At 32.8% G+C, this 17,858-nt stretch overlaps 4 protein-coding genes and 1 pseudogene across 4 annotated transcripts; 2 read left to right on the forward strand and 3 right to left on the reverse strand.

Annotated features, from left to right (window-relative positions):
* Positions 1-337: 337 nt before the first annotated feature.
* LOC105430811 (putative cytochrome P450 6a13) lies at positions 338-4,156 on the forward strand. Its single transcript, XM_011644529.3, has one exon. The coding sequence runs from the start codon at positions 422-424 to the stop codon at positions 1,925-1,927; it is 1,506 nt and encodes a 501-aa protein (XP_011642831.2). The 5' UTR covers positions 338-421; the 3' UTR covers positions 1,928-4,156.
* A 963-nt stretch (positions 4,157-5,119) lies between these two features.
* Positions 5,120-7,202, reverse strand: LOC148937398 (putative cytochrome P450 6a14). The gene has a single exon (XM_089073206.1). It carries the CDS (start codon positions 7,175-7,177, stop codon positions 5,672-5,674), a length of 1,506 nt encoding a protein of 501 aa, XP_088929332.1. The 5' UTR covers positions 7,178-7,202; the 3' UTR covers positions 5,120-5,671.
* Positions 7,203-7,824: 622 nt separating this feature from the next.
* LOC148937399 (cytochrome P450 6j1-like) lies at positions 7,825-9,044 on the reverse strand. The gene has a single exon (XM_089073211.1). It carries the CDS (start codon positions 8,974-8,976, stop codon positions 8,536-8,538), a length of 441 nt encoding a protein of 146 aa, XP_088929337.1. The 5' UTR covers positions 8,977-9,044; the 3' UTR covers positions 7,825-8,535.
* Positions 9,045-10,036: 992 nt separating this feature from the next.
* LOC105430810 (putative cytochrome P450 6a13) lies at positions 10,037-13,902 on the forward strand. The gene has a single exon (XM_011644528.2). It carries the CDS (start codon positions 10,178-10,180, stop codon positions 11,681-11,683), a length of 1,506 nt encoding a protein of 501 aa, XP_011642830.2. The 5' UTR covers positions 10,037-10,177; the 3' UTR covers positions 11,684-13,902.
* Positions 13,903-14,884: 982 nt separating this feature from the next.
* Positions 14,885-17,035, reverse strand: LOC105430808 (cytochrome P450 6j1-like; annotated as a pseudogene).
* Between the last annotated feature and the right edge of the window lie 823 nt (positions 17,036-17,858).

The following is a 17,858-nucleotide window of genomic DNA, read 5'->3' on the forward strand; positions in this document are numbered from 1 at the left end:
CTTCATTCGCTCGTTTTAGTTTGTAATATAGGGTGATACATAAGAAACGTCAATGTCAATGTCAATAAGAAGTCATAATTTCAATGTCGGCCAAAATAAATAATTATTCAATCAAAATTATTTTTAAACCTTAAAATGATTAATGACATTTCAAAATTGATGTGCAATACAACATTACATAAACTGCATGCTTCGCGTGGATATTACGTAATAATAGCAAACGTTTATCTATGCGTTTATCTTCAATACTACTCTGTATTATTATGTTAATTGGCGTCATGCTCGTCATGCTCGTCATTGGTCACTGCTATCATCTGCTTTACTTTTAAGAGAAGTGGAGTTTGCAAGTCTAGTAATTCTAGCAATTCTAGTTTAACAATAGTGCTATAGACTGACAGTACGGTTTCCTTTAAGAATAGAAATGGACGTAACAGTCGTACTCTTGAGCCTCGTAGTTCTTGTGATTCTTTATTTCTATCTGACGAGAAACTTCAAATATTGGCAGAAACGTGGCGTACCATGCGCGAGTGGCGCTGTGCCTGGCTTGGGTCACATGTGGGACGTCGTATGTATGAAGAAAAATTTTTCAGAATTTAGTAATAAGATTTATGATGACAATCGGAATCACAGCATGGTGGGATTTTATAACTTCATGACACCATCCTTGTTCGTTCTTGAGCCGGAGTTAGTGAAGACTGTGCTGCAGACGAATTTCATGAATTTCCATGAGAATGGCCTCCAGATTAATCCCGACTTGGATCCGCTCCTGGCGAACAATCCTTTTTTCAATTACGGTGAAAAATGGATTATCGGGAGGAAGCGCCTGACCTACGCGTTCTCCAGCATGCGGCTGAAAATCCTGCTGGAAAGTGTCAAACAGGTGTGCGAGAAATTCGAGAACTATGTGGATAAGAAACTGGGTAAAACCGGAAGAGCGGAATTGGAATTAAAGGAGTTATTCGCCAGATTCACCTCGCAAGTAGTAGCCGGCGCTGGATTCGGCGTAGACGGAATGTCCTTCGACGACGAGAAAGAGAAAGAATCTTTCTACACAATGGGCAAGTCATTTCTCGAGGGGTCCAGCTTGAACAATCTTATCTTCACTTTTGTGTTGTTTATACCGTCGTTGGGTAAAATGTTGAGGATGAGACTAGTACCGAAGAAGATCGATCATTTCTTTAGAACACTGGTCGTAGACATAATGGAACAAAGGAGAAGGGAGACAACACGCAGAAATGACTTCCTTCAGCTAATGGTCGATCTGGAAAAGACGGAAGGTGATGAGTTTGATTCGACCGTCCTCGCATCTCACGCAATGTCGTTCTTCGTCGATGGCAATGAAACGTCCAACACTACTTTGAGCTTTATTGGCTACAATTTGGCTACCAATCCTAAAGTGCAAGAAAAATTGCGCGAGGAAGTGATATCTGTGCTTAACAAGTATGATGGCGTTATTACCTATGAAGCCTTGAGGGAGATGACGTATATGGATCAAGTGATAAGCGAATCACAAAGAATCACACCTGCACTGGGATTTTTGAGCAAGATATGTACAGAGGACATCGAGATAAAAGGATCTGATGGAGTAGTTTGTCGCGTAGAACGTGGAACGCCAGTTCTGATACCCGTCCATGCGCTGGCGAAAGATCCTCGATACTGGGAAAATCCCGAAGAGTTCGATCCCGACAGATTCGGTCCGGACAGAAAGAACAGTATTGAGAGATTCGCCTTTCTTCCATTCGGTGAGGGACCGCGTATCTGCGTGGGAATGAGAATGGCTCTACTGCAGATGAAAGCGTGTTTAGCTACATTCCTGAGAAAATATAGTCTAGAGCTTTCTCCGAAAACGCAGTTACCATTAAAATATAATTCGGCTTTATTAAACACTGTGAAAGGTGGTATTTGGGGCATTATTCGACCGTTGTAATCACGAGAATTTTTTTAAGTTCTAATTTTTTTTTAAGCTCTCTTTCTTTACTCCGACTTTTTTTTTATAATCATACGTATTCTTGTAATGTTAATTTTTGTAGAATTAATAGTTTAATAATATCTTTTGAATCATTTTTTGTGACTATATATAACTGAAATTATATAAAAAATATAAATTTATTTATTATTTTTCAATCGGACTTTGTAAATCAGACTTAATTCTGATTGTATATAAAATTTATTGTGTACATTCGGTTATATATAAATATTATTTTACATTGTATTTTACATTGAATGCAGTTATTATACTGACAGAAATTTTCATAATGTACTTCTTATCTTTTTTTTATCTACATAAAATATTAATATATAAAAAACTAATGTTTTGAAGCTATTGTCATGTTGACATTTATTGCGCACAATTTCGCGATGCAAGTTAATCGTTTATGATTTGATAATATAACGATATTAAAGTGACAACATAAAGATGGTACTGCATATTTAATAAAAATTTTCATGGAAAAATTTTTTGTTGAAATCTGTAATGATGAATGCAATCTGCATTATATACAATATACACAATGTAATAATTTATACAAAGGATATGTAATTTACATTCCTAATATTTTATGATCTATGTATACATTATATTTCTTAATCGATTCTTTCGTAAAAGAAAATAATTGTTCTGGATATAAATCTGACTTTATTACTAAATAAGTTCTAAAATATAATTAAATTAGATATTTGTATTAATTATAATTATTAACAAAGATATGTTTAAATATAATTTTCTGGTTTCAAATTTATAAAAGAAAGATAAGTAATATCTGTTCAGAAATAATAAAATGCACATTTCATGTGTACACACAAAGCTTATTTACCTTAAATTACGTACATATGTCAGACTGTACTTTAATGTTAATAATTGTTAGATAGTTTGCAAGTTAAAGTTAACTTAATAATCCGGAACGTAATTCTTTTGCTGGAGAGATATAAAACTTTAATGAATGCATCGTGTATCATATGTCACTTTAAATGTTTATCATTTTTATCAAGCGATCGATTTGTTTTTCGCCGAATAAAGTCTACATTCGTTAATCTTAATTCGATGATGAAAAAAAAGAAAACAGAAGAAAAAGAGGAAAAGAGAGAACGAATTATGCTTGCTTTTGGTGCCAATTTAACAGTAACAAAACAGTTTCTACGATAAATTCTTTAAGAACAAAAACTGAGAACACGGGCATTAATAGCAGACAATTTCTCTCGGTGCGAATTGTCAGAGGTAACAACAATAATTTAACGATATAATGCAATTGTGCATAACAATAATCAAGGATATAACAAGATTAGATAACAATAACGATTATATCGTGCGCCAAGGTGTTTCTGACGATTTAATATTTGTTATAGAATTTGGCTTTTAGAAAATAAATTTTAATTGGATCATCTTGTGAACAGAATTGATAAATACAAATTGAATATTTTTATGTACAAATTGAGTATATCAAATTGTTGTCAATTGTTTGTTTTTTTTTAGTAATCTATAATTTAAAATATATTTTACGTATTATTTTTGAGGACCATAAGTTTGAATTATTTTACATACGAAATTTTCAAAATTCAAGTTTACATTTATTTTGAAAACATACTATTTATCTTACAAGAATCGTATTTACAACATCGAGCAAGTTGTACAAATAAATTTCAAATCCAGAAAGAAAATATAAGCGTAAATTATTAATTGCTCAATTGGAATTGATTCGATTGATCGCCCTGCTCACCAGTCAACAATAATAAAACAATCTGGAATGTAATGTTTTTGTAATAAAATTTAAATAGCAAATATTAATAAACATAATAATAAGGATCGAACAGACAAACAAGGATAAACAAAAGATGATATGAATAACGATAGAAATGTGTGAAAGTAACGATTACAGTAACATGATTGTGAGACAAACTAAGGCTAACTTCAACTGACCAAATTCAACATGTTTCAACTTATCTGAATTTTTAACAATAATGATAACGGCGAGATAATATATCATCGAAATTTGAATATGGAATTGGAAATGTATGAATTAGGAAGTAATGCAATTTTTAATGTAGATTTAGAAATCATCATTTGTGATTTTTAAAACAAATCTGTCAAATAAAATATGATGTTATTATGATGGAATAATATTATGATGATAAAATAAATATATACTATGATAATAAGAAATTCTTTTTTCTGTTATTGAAATGTCTTGATATTATTAAAAATTTTAATTTCTATTTTTTATTGTGATTTTAATTAAAAAATTTTACTGATCTTTCTCTAGCTTTCTCTAGCTTTGGAATTGCATGATTTATGAAGTGTTTTTATAAAATATATATATTTAAAATAATGTCACAATAGAATTTATGAATAGAAATATTCATCCAAATATGTTACGGAAAATGAAAGGAGAGATGTTTAATGCTTTCAATGATCCAGATGAAATCCAGAGGTTTTCAAGAAATGAAAAACGATTGAGAATTTTTGTAAGTGCGATGATCCGGTGTGATGACAATAATCTGCAACACGAACAAAGTATCATACAGTACAATTGACAAAAGTTTAACAGTGTTAAACAAACACAACTTTTGGACAAAGTAAAGACGTCCGAAATCTCGGTAATGAGAAACAGGGTTAAACAGGAATAGTAATGTTAAACAGCCATTAAAAAGAAATAGGATGTAATCCGATAACTTATTAACACGTTGGCAGCGTCGATCCCTAGGATCTGCTTGCAATAATGTTGCAATAATTTTAACAATTTATTTACATGATCGCGAGAAATATTACATTCAGTAATTCATGAAGCTAAGCTAAGGCTTAAATTGGATTATCATCATTATAAGTAATATCATTGTCATCACCATTGTGGTCGTTGTCATTATTACAATCACTATCATAGACATCGTCATGGTCACAGATATTATTGTCAGCCTTTATATTGTCATTTATGTTAATATTATCATTATTTATTTCGTATTCACAAATGTAACGTTTAAACGATTGCAATTGTATGTTTTGAACGTCGTCTGCGAAATGTTGTTTCTGAAGATTGATTTGAACAAATCAACATATTCTCATAAGGCTGACTGGCTTGAATAACGTTATCAGAAAAGGAGGAATTTGACATCAAATAATGTTGAAGCATTAAGAGTGAATAATATGTTTATTTGCCAGAATTATTAATTCTCGCTGCGTTCACGGTATCTATTGCGCCATTGCGTATAGCACATGCTATTTTATAACAAATGTATAAATGTGTAAGTTATATAATATTTTTAATTATTTTTAAGATATTTAAAATACTTAACAAAATAAATTAACTAAACAAAATAAATACTTAAACAAAATATTTTTTAATTTTTACATAAAAATACAGTAATAGAAAATTTAAGAAAAGTAAAATTTTTGTGCTTTTATTTTTTTATAACAATATATAACAAATTTATCATTTTCATGTATTGTACAAAAAACATTTACTTCCGAGACTTAAAGAATTATTAAACACTTTAAAGAGTATTATAATATTACATTTTTATATAAAGATCTAATTAAAATTAATTCAGGGAAAATTTTATTTATTTTTATGTAAAAATTAGTTAGTTTTATCACACATAAGATATTTCAAATCTTTTATCACACATAAAGATATTACTTACTGCTGAAAACTCGAAAAAAGTTAAACAAGAATATTCGTACTTAGAGCTCGCGGAAATTGATCCATAAACCGCCTTTTACTGTTGGCAAAATAGCCCCAGGAATCAACTGTATTGGTAATCGCGTCTTCGGTGATACTTCCATGCTGTATTTTCTCAGAATTATTGTCAGACCCGCCTTTATCTGCAACTGAGCCATCCTCATCCCCACGCAGATTCGCGGGCCTTCGCCAAAAGGAAAATAGATAAATCTCTCGATGTTCTTTTTTCTCTCCGGATTAAATCTTTCAGGATCATACACTTCAGGATTCTCCCAATAATGAGGATCCTCGTGTAGGCCTTGAATCGGTAAAAGAACTTCCATTCCAGGTTTTATGCGGTAGACGAGTCCATCGGATCCCCGTAGCTCGAACTCTTCCGTGCATCGCTTCTTCATGATAGTTCCCGCGGGCACCTTCCTCAAGGACTCGTTGAGAACCTGATCCATATACGTCATTTCCTTCAAACCCTCATAAGTGATGACACCGTCGTACTTATTGAGCATGGACAACACTTCTTCACGTAATTTCTCCTGTACTTTCGGATAACTAGCTAGATGGAAGCAAATGAAGCTCATAACGGTGCTGGAGGTCTCGTAACCGTTGATGATGAAGGACAATGACTGTCCCGTGAGCATCTCAATGTCGAACTTGTCGCCTTTCGCTAGTTCGAGCTCGGCCATCAATTGGAGAAAATCCTTCCTCGGAATTCTGTCTTTTCTCCTTTGCTCCATGAGATCCGCGACCAACGTCCTGAAGAAATGATCGACGTGCTTGGGAACAAAGCCCATTTGAAAGATTTTATTCAACGACGGGATAAGAAATATGAGGGAGAACATGATCAAATGTCTCGTGCTTAGCTCAAAAATGGCTCGACTCTTTTTTCGGAAGGATATTTCCTTTTTCGAATCGTCGAAACAATATCCGTCCACGCCGAAACCGGCGCCCGCTGCCACCTGTGCGATGTACCTGGCGCATAGGGATTTTATCTCAAATTCCGCTTTCCCGTTGATCATCTTTCCGTCGATATAATCTTCGAACATCCCACACACTTTCTTGACACTCTCGAGCAGGATCTTCAATCGCATGCTGGAGAATCCATAGGTCAGGCGCTTTCTGCTGGCCAGCCACTTTTCACCGGTGAGGACCAAGGGATTATGCGCAACGAGCAGATCTAACTTGGGATCGAAGAAACCGACGTTTTCAGAAAAATTCGAGAAATTGGTCTGCAGCACCGTCTTTATCAACTGTGGGTCGCGAATCATTAACGCTGGCATCGTGAAATCGTAGATGCCAACCATACTATGGCCTTTGGCGTCGTCGTAGATCTTGCGAAAGAAATCACCGAAGTATGTCTTCATGCTTATCACTGGTAACATGTGACCGAATCCTGGTAAGACTCCATCAATAGTCGGAATTCCATGTTTCTGCCAGTGCTTGTAATTTCGAGTCAGATATAGGTAGAGTGCAACAAACACTCCGACAATCAACGATACCAACATGATGGTCATGTCGGTTCTTTCGGATTTTCTCGATGTGTGACGATACTTGGTCAGATAGATTGATATAGCCTTCATCATGTATCAGTTGCGACTGGTTGTTGGGGAGAAATCACTGAAGCGAGTCTATTTGCATAACATTGATTAACAAATGAACTAATGAAACTGCAAAACAGTAATAAAATTCATTGACGATTATCAAGGTGGTTACCAAAAAGTTTATTATGATATGACATCAACCAACGTCCCACAATTGGATTAAAATGAAGATTGGATTAAAATTATCTTCTATAACCTTTATTAAAAAAATAAATATTCAGAGAGAATTTTTCGAATTTATTTTTATATTATATTAAAAACAAATTAAAGATAGTTTTAAAATAAAATTATTAAAATATAATAAGAGAAATTAATTTAGAAAATGAATAAAATGAAATTCTTACTTTTTTAAATGTTTTATTTCAACATGCAACTTTGCTATCAGAAATAATCGCGGAGTTAACGAAAACATCTCTTGAGTGCTCCTTGAATAAATTGACCACTGACTTCATCTAATAAAAAAACATATTGCTACATTCTACTACAATTGTTTACTGTTGTAGTACACGTTAAAAGATTAGCATTATTATTTGACATATTATACGATACGAAAGATTAGATTTACGTGAATTTATTATATAATAACAAACATTGCCCGAGTTTAAATGAATATACACAGTTAAAGTAACATAATATATAGGTCGCCTTCTTATTGAATCATAGCCAGCAATTGCAGTTTTCATTCGCTCGTTTTAGTTTGTAATATAGGGTGATACATAAGAAATGCCAATGTCAATGTCAATAAGAAGTAATAATTTCAATGTCGGCCAAAATAAATAATTATTCAATCAAAATTATTTTTAAACCTTAAAATGATTAATGACATTTCAAAATTGATGTGCAATACAACATTACATAAACTGCATGCTTCGCGTGGATATTACGTAATAATAGCAAACGTTTATCTATGCGTTTATCTTCAGTACCATCCCGTATTATTATGTTAATTAGCGTCATGCTCGTCATGCTCGTCATTGGTCACTGCTATCATCTGCTTTACTTTTGAGAGTGTGGAGTTGTGGAGTTTGCAATTCTAGCAATTCTAGCAATTCTAGTTTAACAATAGTGCTGTAGACTAACAGTACGGTTTCCTTCAAGAATAGAAATGGACGTAACAGTCGTACTCTTGAGCCTCGTAATTCTTGTGATTCTTTATTTCTATCTGACGAGAAAATTTCAAATATTGGCAGAAACGTGGCGTACCCTGCGCGAGTGGCGCTGTGCCTGGCTTGGGTCACATGTGGGACGTCGTACGTATGAAGATAAATTTTTCAGAATTTAGTAATAAGATTTATGATGACAATCGGAATCACAGCATGGTGGAATTTTATAACTTCATGACACCATCCTTGGGGATTATGCGCAACGAGCGGATCTAATTTGGGATCGAGGAAAACAGCGTTTTCAGAAAAATTCGAGAAATTGGTCTGCAGCACCGTCTTTATCAACTCCGTTTCGCGAATCATCAACACCGGCACCGTGAAATCGTAAATGCCAACCATACTGTAGCCTTTGGCGTCGTCGTAGATCTTGCGACAGAAATCACTGAAGTATGTCTTCATGATTATCACTGGTAACATGTGACCGAATCCTAGTAAGGCTTCATCAATAGTCGGAATTCCATGTTTCTGCCAGTGCTTGTAATTTCGAGTCAGATATAAGTAGAGTGCAACAAACACTCCGACAATCAACGATACCAGCATGATGGCCATATCAGTTCTCTCGGACTTTCTCGATCTGTGACGATACTTGATTGGATAGATTGTAGTTTTGATACCACGTATTAGTCGCTGGACTGGTCATTGGAGCGAGATATCACTAAAGCGAGTCTATGTTAATAACATTGATCAGCAAATGAACCAATGACCATTGCAAAACAAAAATAAAATTTTTATTGACGATTATATAGTGGTTACCAAGTGAAGTTTATTATATGACGTCAACTAATGTCTTCCTACAATTGGATTAAAATTATCTTCGTATAATCTTTTAAAAAAATAAATATTTAAAGAGAAATTTCTGGAATTTATTTTTATATTATATTAAAAACAAATTAAAGATAGTTTAAAATAAAATTATTAAAATATATATACAAGAAATAAAATTAGAAAATGAATAAAATAAAGTTTTTATTTATTTAAATATTTTATTACAACTTGCAACTTTGCTATCAGAAATAATCACAGCGTCAACGAAAACATCTTTTGAGAGCTTCTTATTGAATAGATTGACTTCATCATTGACTTCATCTAATAAAAAAAACAGATTGCTACATTCTACTATAATTATTTACTATTGGAGTACACGTTAAAAAATACATATTAATGGATATATTATATACGATAAGAAAGATTAGATTTACGTGAATTTATTATATAATAAACAAACATTGCGCGAGTTTAACTGAATGTACACAGTTTAAAGTAACATAATATGTAGGTCGCCATCATATTGAATAATAGTCAGCATTTGCAGTTTTCATTCTCCCGTTTTTTTAGCTTGTAATATAAGGTGATACATAAGAAATGTCAATGTCAATGTCAATAAGAAGTAATAATTTCAATGTCAGCCAAAATAAATAATTAATTATGTTCAATGGAAATTATTTTTAAATCTTAAAATAATTATTGACATTTCAAAATTGATGTGCAGTACAACATTACATAAACATGCTATTATGCTGCATGCTATTATCACGTGAATATTACGTAATAATATTACGTAATAATATCAATCGTTTATCTACGCTTCAGCACCATCCGGTTTTATTATGTTCATTGGCGTGATACTCGTCATGTTCCTCATTGGTCACTGCTAACAGCTGCCTTACTTTTGAGAGCAGTGAAGTTTGCAATTCTAGCAGTTCGACAATAGTGCTGCAGATTAACAGTACGTTCTCCTCAAGAAATAGAAATGGACGTAATGATCATACTCTTGAGCCTTGTAGCTCTAGTGATTCTTTATTTCTATCTGACGAGAAACTTCAAATATTGGCAGAAACGTGGCGTACCATGCGCGAGTGGCGCTGTGCCTGGCTTGGGTCACATGTGGGACGTCGTACGTATGAAGATAAATTTTTCAGAATTTAGTAATAAGATTTATAACGGCAATCGGAATCACAGTATGGTGGGCTTTTATAACTTCATGACACCATCCTTGTTCGTTCTTGAGCCGGAGTTAGTGAAGACTGTGCTGCAGACGAATTTTACGAATTTCCATGAGAATGGCCTCAAGATCAATCCCGATTTGGATCCGCTCCTGGCGAACAATCCTTTCTTCAACTACGGTGAAAAATGGACGATCGGGAGGAAACGTCTGACCTACGCGTTCTCCAGCATGCGGCTGAAAATCCTGCTGGAAAGTGTCAAACAGGTGTGTGAGAAATTAGAGAACTATGTGGATAAGAAACTGGGTAAAACCGGAAGAGCGGAGTTAGAGTTAAAGGAGTTGTTCGCCAGATTCACCTCGCAAGTGGTAGCCGGCGCTGGATTCGGCGTAGACGGAATGTCCTTCGACGACGAGAAAGAAAAAGAATCTTTCTACACAATGGGCAAGTCATTTCTCGAGGGGTCCACCTTGAACAATTTTATCTACACTTTTGTGTTGTTTATACCGTCGTTGAGTAAAATGTTGAGGATGAGATTAATACCGAAGAAGATCGATCATTTCTTTAGAACACTGGTCGTAGACATAATGGAACAAAGGAGAAGGGAAACAACACGCAGAAATGACTTCCTTCAGTTAATGGTCGATCTGGAAAAGACGGAAGATGATAAGTTTGATTCGACCGTCCTCGCATCTCACGCAATGTCGTTCTTTGTCGATGGCAATGAAACGTCCAACACTACTTTGAGCTTTATTGGCTACAATTTAGCTACCAATCCTAAAGTGCAAGAAAAATTGCGCGAGGAAGTGATATCTGTGCTTAACAAGTATGATGGCGTTATTACCTATGAAGCCTTGAGGGAGATGACGTATATGGATCAAGTGATAAGCGAATCACAAAGAATCACACCTGCACTGGGATTTTTGAGGAAGATATGTACGGAAGACATCGAGCTAAAAGGATCTGATGGAGTCGTTTGTCGCGTGGAACGTGGAACGCCAGTTCTGATATCCACCCAAGCGCTGGCGAAAGATCCTCGATACTGGGAAAATCCCGAAGAGTTCGATCCCGACAGATTCGGTCCGGACAGAAAGAACAGTATTGAGAGATTCGCCTTTCTTCCATTCGGTGAGGGACCGCGTATCTGCGTGGGAATGAGAATGGCTCTACTGCAGATGAAAGCGTGTTTAGCTACATTCCTGAGAAAATATAGTTTAGAGCTTTCTCCGAAGACGCAGTTACCATTAAAATATAATTCGGTTTTATTAAACATTGTGGAAGATGGTATTTGGGGCATTATTCGACCGTTGTAATCACGAGAATTTTTTTAAGTTCTAATTTTTTTTTAAGCTCTCTTTCTTTACTTCGACTTTTTTTTTATAATCACACGTATTCTTGTAATGTTAATTTTTATAGAATTAATAGTTTAATAATATCTTTTGAATCATTTTTTGTGACTATATGTAATTGAAATTATATAAAAAATATAAATTTATTTATTATTTTTCAATCGGACTTTGTAAATCAGACTTAATTCTGATTGTATATAAAATTTATTGTGTACATTCGGTTATATATAAATATTATTTTACATTGTATTTTACATTGAATGCAGTTATACTGACAGAAATTTTCATAATGTACTTCTTATCTTTTTTTTATCTACATAAAATATTAATATATAAAAAACTAATGTTTTGAAGCTATTGTCATGTTGACATTTATTGCGCACAATTTCGCGATGCAAGTTATTAATCGTTTATGATTTGGTAATATAACGATATTAAAGTGACAGCATAGAAATGGTACTGCATATTTAATAAAAATTTTCGTGGAAAAATTTTTTGTTGAAATCTGTAATGATGAATGCAATCTGCATTATATACAATATACACAATGTAATAATTTATACAAAGGATATGTAATTTAGATTCCTAATATTTTATGATCTATGTATATATTATATTTCTTAATCGATTCTTTCGTAAAAGAAAATTATTGTCCTGGATATAAATCTGATTTTATTACAAAATAAATTCTAAAATATAATTAAATTAGATATTTGTATTAATTATAATTATTAATAAAGATATGTTTAAACATAATTTTCTGGTTTCAAATTTATAAAAGAAAGATAAATAATATCTGTTCAGAAATAATAAAATGCACATTTCATGTATACACACAAAGTTTATTTACCTTAAATTACGTACATATGTCAGACTGTACTTTAATGTTAATAATTGTTAGATAGTTTGCAAGTTAAAGTTAACTTAATAATCCGGAACGTAATTCTTTTGCTGGAGAGATATAAAACTTTAATGAATGCATCGTGTATCATATGTCACTTTAAAGGTTTATCATTTTTATCAAGCGATCGATTTGTTTTTCGCCGAATAAAGTCTACATTCGTTAATCTTAATTCGATGAAAAGAAAGAAAACAGAAGAAAAAGAGGAAAAGAGAGAACGAATTATGCTTGCTTTTGGTGCCAATTTAACAGTAACAAAATAGTTTCTACGATAAATTCTTTAAGAACAAAAACTGAGAACACGGGCATTAATAGCAGGCAATTTCTCTCGGTGCGAATTGTCAGAAGTAACAATAATAATTTAACGACAATGCAATTGTGCATAACAATAATCAAGGATATAACAAGAGTTATTGCATAACAATAACGATTATATCGTGCGCCAAAGTGTTTCTGACGATTTAATATTTGTTATAGAATTTGACTTTTAGAAAATTAATTGTAATTGGATCATCTTGTGAACAGAATTGATAAATACAAATTGAATATTTTTATGTACAAATTAAGTATATCAAATTGTTGTTTGTTTTTTTTTAGTAATCTATAATTTAAAATATATTTTATATATTATTTTTAAGGAACATAAGTTTGAATTATTTTACATACGAAATTTAAATTTTCAAAGTTTAAGTTTACATTTATTTTGAAAACATACTATTTATCTTACGAGAATCGTATTTACAACATCGAGCAAGTTGTACAAATAAATTTCATATCCAGAAAGAAAATATAAGCGTAAATTATTATTTGCTCAATTGAAATTGATTTGATTGATCGCCCTGCTGTCAACAATAATAAAACAATCTGAAATGTAATGTTTTTGTAATAAAATTTAAATAGCAAATATTAATAAAAATAATAATAAGGATCGAACAAACAAACAAGGCTAAACAAAAGATGATATGAATAACGATAGAAATGTGTGAAAGTAACGATTACAGTAACATGATTGTGAGACAAACTAAGGCTAACTTCAACTGACCAAATTCAACATGTTTCAACTTTTCTGAATTTTTAACAATAATGATAACGGCGAGATAATATATCATCGAAATTTGAATATGGAATTGGAAATGTATGAATTAGGAAGTAATGCAATTTTTAATGTAGATTTAGAAATCATTTGTGATTTTTAAAACAAATCTGTCAAATAAAATATGATGTTATTATGATGGAATAATATTATGATGATAAAATAAATATATACTATGATAATAAGAAATTTTTTTTTCTGTTATTGAAATGTCTTGATATTATTAAAAATTTTAATTTCTATTTTTTATTGCGATTTTAATTAAAAAATTTTACTGATCTTTCTCTAGCTTTCTCTAGCTTTGGAATTGTATGATTTATGAAGTGTTTTTATAAAATATATATATTTAAAATAATGTCACAATAGAATTTATGAATAGAAATATTCATCCAAATATGTTACGGAAAATGAAAGGAGAGATGTTTAATGCTTTCAATGATCCAGATGAAATCCAGAGGTTTTCAAGAAATGAAAAACGATTGAGAATTTTTGTAAGTGCGATGATCCGGTGTGATGACAATAATCTGCAACACGAACAAAGTATCATACAGTACAATTGACAAAAGTTTAACAGTGTTAAACAAACACAACTTTTGGACAAAATAAAGACGTCCGAAATCTCGATAATGAGAAACAGGGTTAAACATAATACAGGAATAATAGTGTTAAACAGCTATTACAAAGAAATAGGATGTAATCCGATAACTTATTAACACGTTGACAGCGTCGATCCCTAAGATCTGTTTGCAATAATGTTGCAATAATTTTAACAATTTATTTACATGATCGCGAGAAATATTATATTCAATAATTCATGAAGCTAAGCTAAGGCTTAAAGGTAAATTGGATTATCATCATTATAAGTAATATCATTGTCATCACCATTGTGATCGCTGTCATTATTACAATCACTATCATAGACATCGTCATGGTCACAGATATTATTGTCAGCATTTATATTGTCATTTATGTTAATATTATCATTATTTATTTCGTATTCACAAATGTAACTTTTAAACGATTGCAATTGTATGTTTTGAACGTCGTCTGCGAAATGTTGTTTCTGCAGATTGATTTGAACAAATCAACATATTCTCATAAGGCTGACTGGCTTGAATAACGTTATCGGCATTAGAAAAGAAGGAATTTGACATCAAATAATGTTGAAGCATTAAGAATGAGTAATATGTTTATTTGCCAGAAATTAATTATTCATTCTCGCTGCGTTCACGTATCTATTGTGCCATTGCGTATCGCACATGCTATTTTATAACAAATGTATATATCATTTTTAATTATTTTTAAGATATTTAAAATACTTAAAACAAAATATTTTTTAATTTTTACATAAAAATACAGTAATAGAAAATAGTAAAATTTTTGTGCTTTTATTTTTTTATAAACAACATATAACAAATTTATCATTTTCATATATTGTACAAAAAGCATTTACTTTCGAGACTTAAAGAATTATTAAACACTTTAAAGAGTTATAATATTATATTTTTATATAAAGATCTAATTAAAATTAATTCAAGGAAAACTTTATTTTTATGTAAAAATTAATTATTTTTATCACACATAAGATATTTCAAATCTTTTATCACACATAAAGATATTATTTACTGCTGAAAACTCGAAAAAAGTTTAAACAAGAATATTCGTACTTAGAGTTTGCGGAAATTGATCCATAAACCGCTTTTTACTGTTGGCAAAATAGCCCCAGGAATCAACTGTAATGGTAGTCGCGTCTTCGGTGATACTTCCATGCTGTATTTTCTCAGAATTATTGTCAGACCCGCCTTTATCTGCAACTGAGCCATTCTCATCCCCACGCAGATTCGCGGGCCTTCACCAAAAGGAAAATAGACAAATCTCTCGATGTTCTTTTTCCTCTCCAGGTTGAATCTTTCGGGATCATACACTTCAGGATTCTCTCAATATTGAGGATCCTCGTGTAGGCCTTGAATTGGTATAAGAACTTCCATTCCAGGTTTTATGCGGTAGACGAGTCCATCGGATCCCCGTAGCTCGAACTCTTCCGTGCATCGCTTCTTTATGACAGTTCCCGCGGGCACCTTCCTCAAGGACTCGTTGAGAACCTGATCCATATACGTCATTTCCTTCAAACTCTCATAAGTGATGGCACCGTCGTACTTATTGAGCATGGATAACACTTCCTCACGTAATTTCTCCTGTACTTTCGGATAACGAGCTAGATGGAAGCAAATGAAGCTCATAACGGTGCTGGAGGTCTCGTAACCGTTGATGATGAAGAACAATGACTGTCCCGTGAGCGTCTCAATGTCGAACTTGTATCCTTCCGCTAGTTCGAGCTCGGCCATCAATTGGAGAAAATCGTTCCTCGGAATTCTGTCTTTTCTCCTTTGCTCCATGAGATCCGCGACCAACGTCCTGAAGAAATGATCGACGTGCTTGGGAACAAAACTCATTTGAAAAATTTTATTCAACGACGGGATGAAAAATAGGAGAGAGAACATGATCGAGTGCTTGGCTCAAAAATGGCTAGGCTCTTTTTTCGGAAGGATATTTCCTTTTTCGAATCGTCGAAGCAATCCGTCCACGCCGAAATCGGCGCCCGCCACCACCTGTGCGGTGTACCTGGCGCATAGGGATTTTATCTCAAATTCCGCTTTCCCGTTGATCATCTTTCCGTCGATATAATCTTCGAACATCCCACACACTTTCTTGACACTCTCGAGCAGGATCTTCAATCGCATGCTGGAGAATGCGTAGGTTAGGCGCTTTCTGCTGGCCAGCCACTTTTCACCGATGAGGACGAAGGGATTATGCGCAACGAGCGGATCTAACTTGGGATCGAGGAAATCAGCATTTTCAGAAAAATTCGAGAAATTGGTCTGCAGCACCGTCTTTATCATACTCCGTTTCGCGAATCATCAACACCGGCACCGTGAAATCGTAAATGCCAACCATACTGTAGCCTTTGGCGTCGTCGTAGATCTTGCGACAGAAATCACCGAAGTATGTCTTCATCTTATCACTGGTAACATGTGACCGAATCCTGGTAAGGCTTCATCAATAGTCGGAATTCCATGTTTCTGCCAGTGCTTGTAATTTCGAGTCAGATATAAGTAGAGTGCAACAAACACTCTGACAATCAACGATACCAGCACAATGGCCATATCAGTTCTCTCGAACTTTCTCGATTTGTGACGATACTTGGTTGGATAGATTGATGTAGCTTTGATACCACGTATTAGTCGCTGGACTGGTCGTTGGAGCGAGATATCACTAAAGCGAGTCTATGTTAATAACATTGATCAGCAAATGAACCAGTGACCATTGCAAAACAAAAATAAAATTTTTATTGACGATTATATAGTGATTACCAAGTGAAGTTTATTATATGACGTCAACTAATGTCTTCCTACAATTGGTTTAAATTATCTTCGTATAATCTTTTAAAAAAATAAATATTTAAAGAGAAATTTCTTGAATTTATTTTTATATTATATTAAAAACAAGTCAAAGATAGTTTTAAAATAAAATTATTAAAATATAATAAGAGAAATTAATTTAGAAAATGAATAAAATGAAATTCTTACTTTTTTAAATGTTTTATTTCAACTTACAACTTTGCTATCAGAAATAATGGCGGCGTCAATGAAAACAGCTCTCTTGAGAGCTCCTTGAATAAATTGACCTTACACTGACTTCATCTAATAAAAAAACATATTGCTATATTCTACTATAATTATTTACTATTGTAGTATACGTTAAAAAATATATATTAATCGATATATTATATACGATAAGAAAGATTAGATTTACGTGAATTTATTATATAATAAACAAACATTGCGCGAGTTTAATTGAATGTACACAGTTTAAAGTAACATAGTATGTAGGTCGCCTTCATATTGAATAATAGCCAGCATTTGCAGTTTTCATTCGCTCGTTTTAGCTTGTAATATAGGGTGATACATAAGAAATGTCAATGTCAATGTCAATAAGAAGTAATAATTTCAATGTCAGCCAAAATAAATACTTAATTATGTTCAATGGAAATTATTTTTAAATCTTAAAATAATTAATGACATTTCAAAATTGATGTGCAGTACAACATTACATAAACTGCATACTATTATCGCGTGAATATTACG

The sequence above is a fragment of the Pogonomyrmex barbatus genome, unplaced genomic scaffold (assembly GCF_055798465.1).
Source record: "Pogonomyrmex barbatus isolate J1 unplaced genomic scaffold, ASM5579846v1 scaffold14, whole genome shotgun sequence".
Taxonomy (NCBI): domain Eukaryota; kingdom Metazoa; phylum Arthropoda; class Insecta; order Hymenoptera; family Formicidae; genus Pogonomyrmex; species Pogonomyrmex barbatus.

Excerpts from the sequence above, each read along its gene's own strand:
- LOC148937399 (XM_089073211.1), bottom strand. The coding sequence starts at position 8,976 with ATGGCCATCATGCTGGTATCGTTGATTGTCGGAGTGTTTGTTGCACTC.
- LOC105430811 (XM_011644529.3), top strand. The coding sequence starts at position 422 with ATGGACGTAACAGTCGTACTCTTGAGCCTCGTAGTTCTTGTGATTCTT.
- LOC105430810 (XM_011644528.2), top strand. The coding sequence starts at position 10,178 with ATGGACGTAATGATCATACTCTTGAGCCTTGTAGCTCTAGTGATTCTT.
- LOC148937398 (XM_089073206.1), bottom strand. The coding sequence starts at position 7,177 with ATGACCATCATGTTGGTATCGTTGATTGTCGGAGTGTTTGTTGCACTC.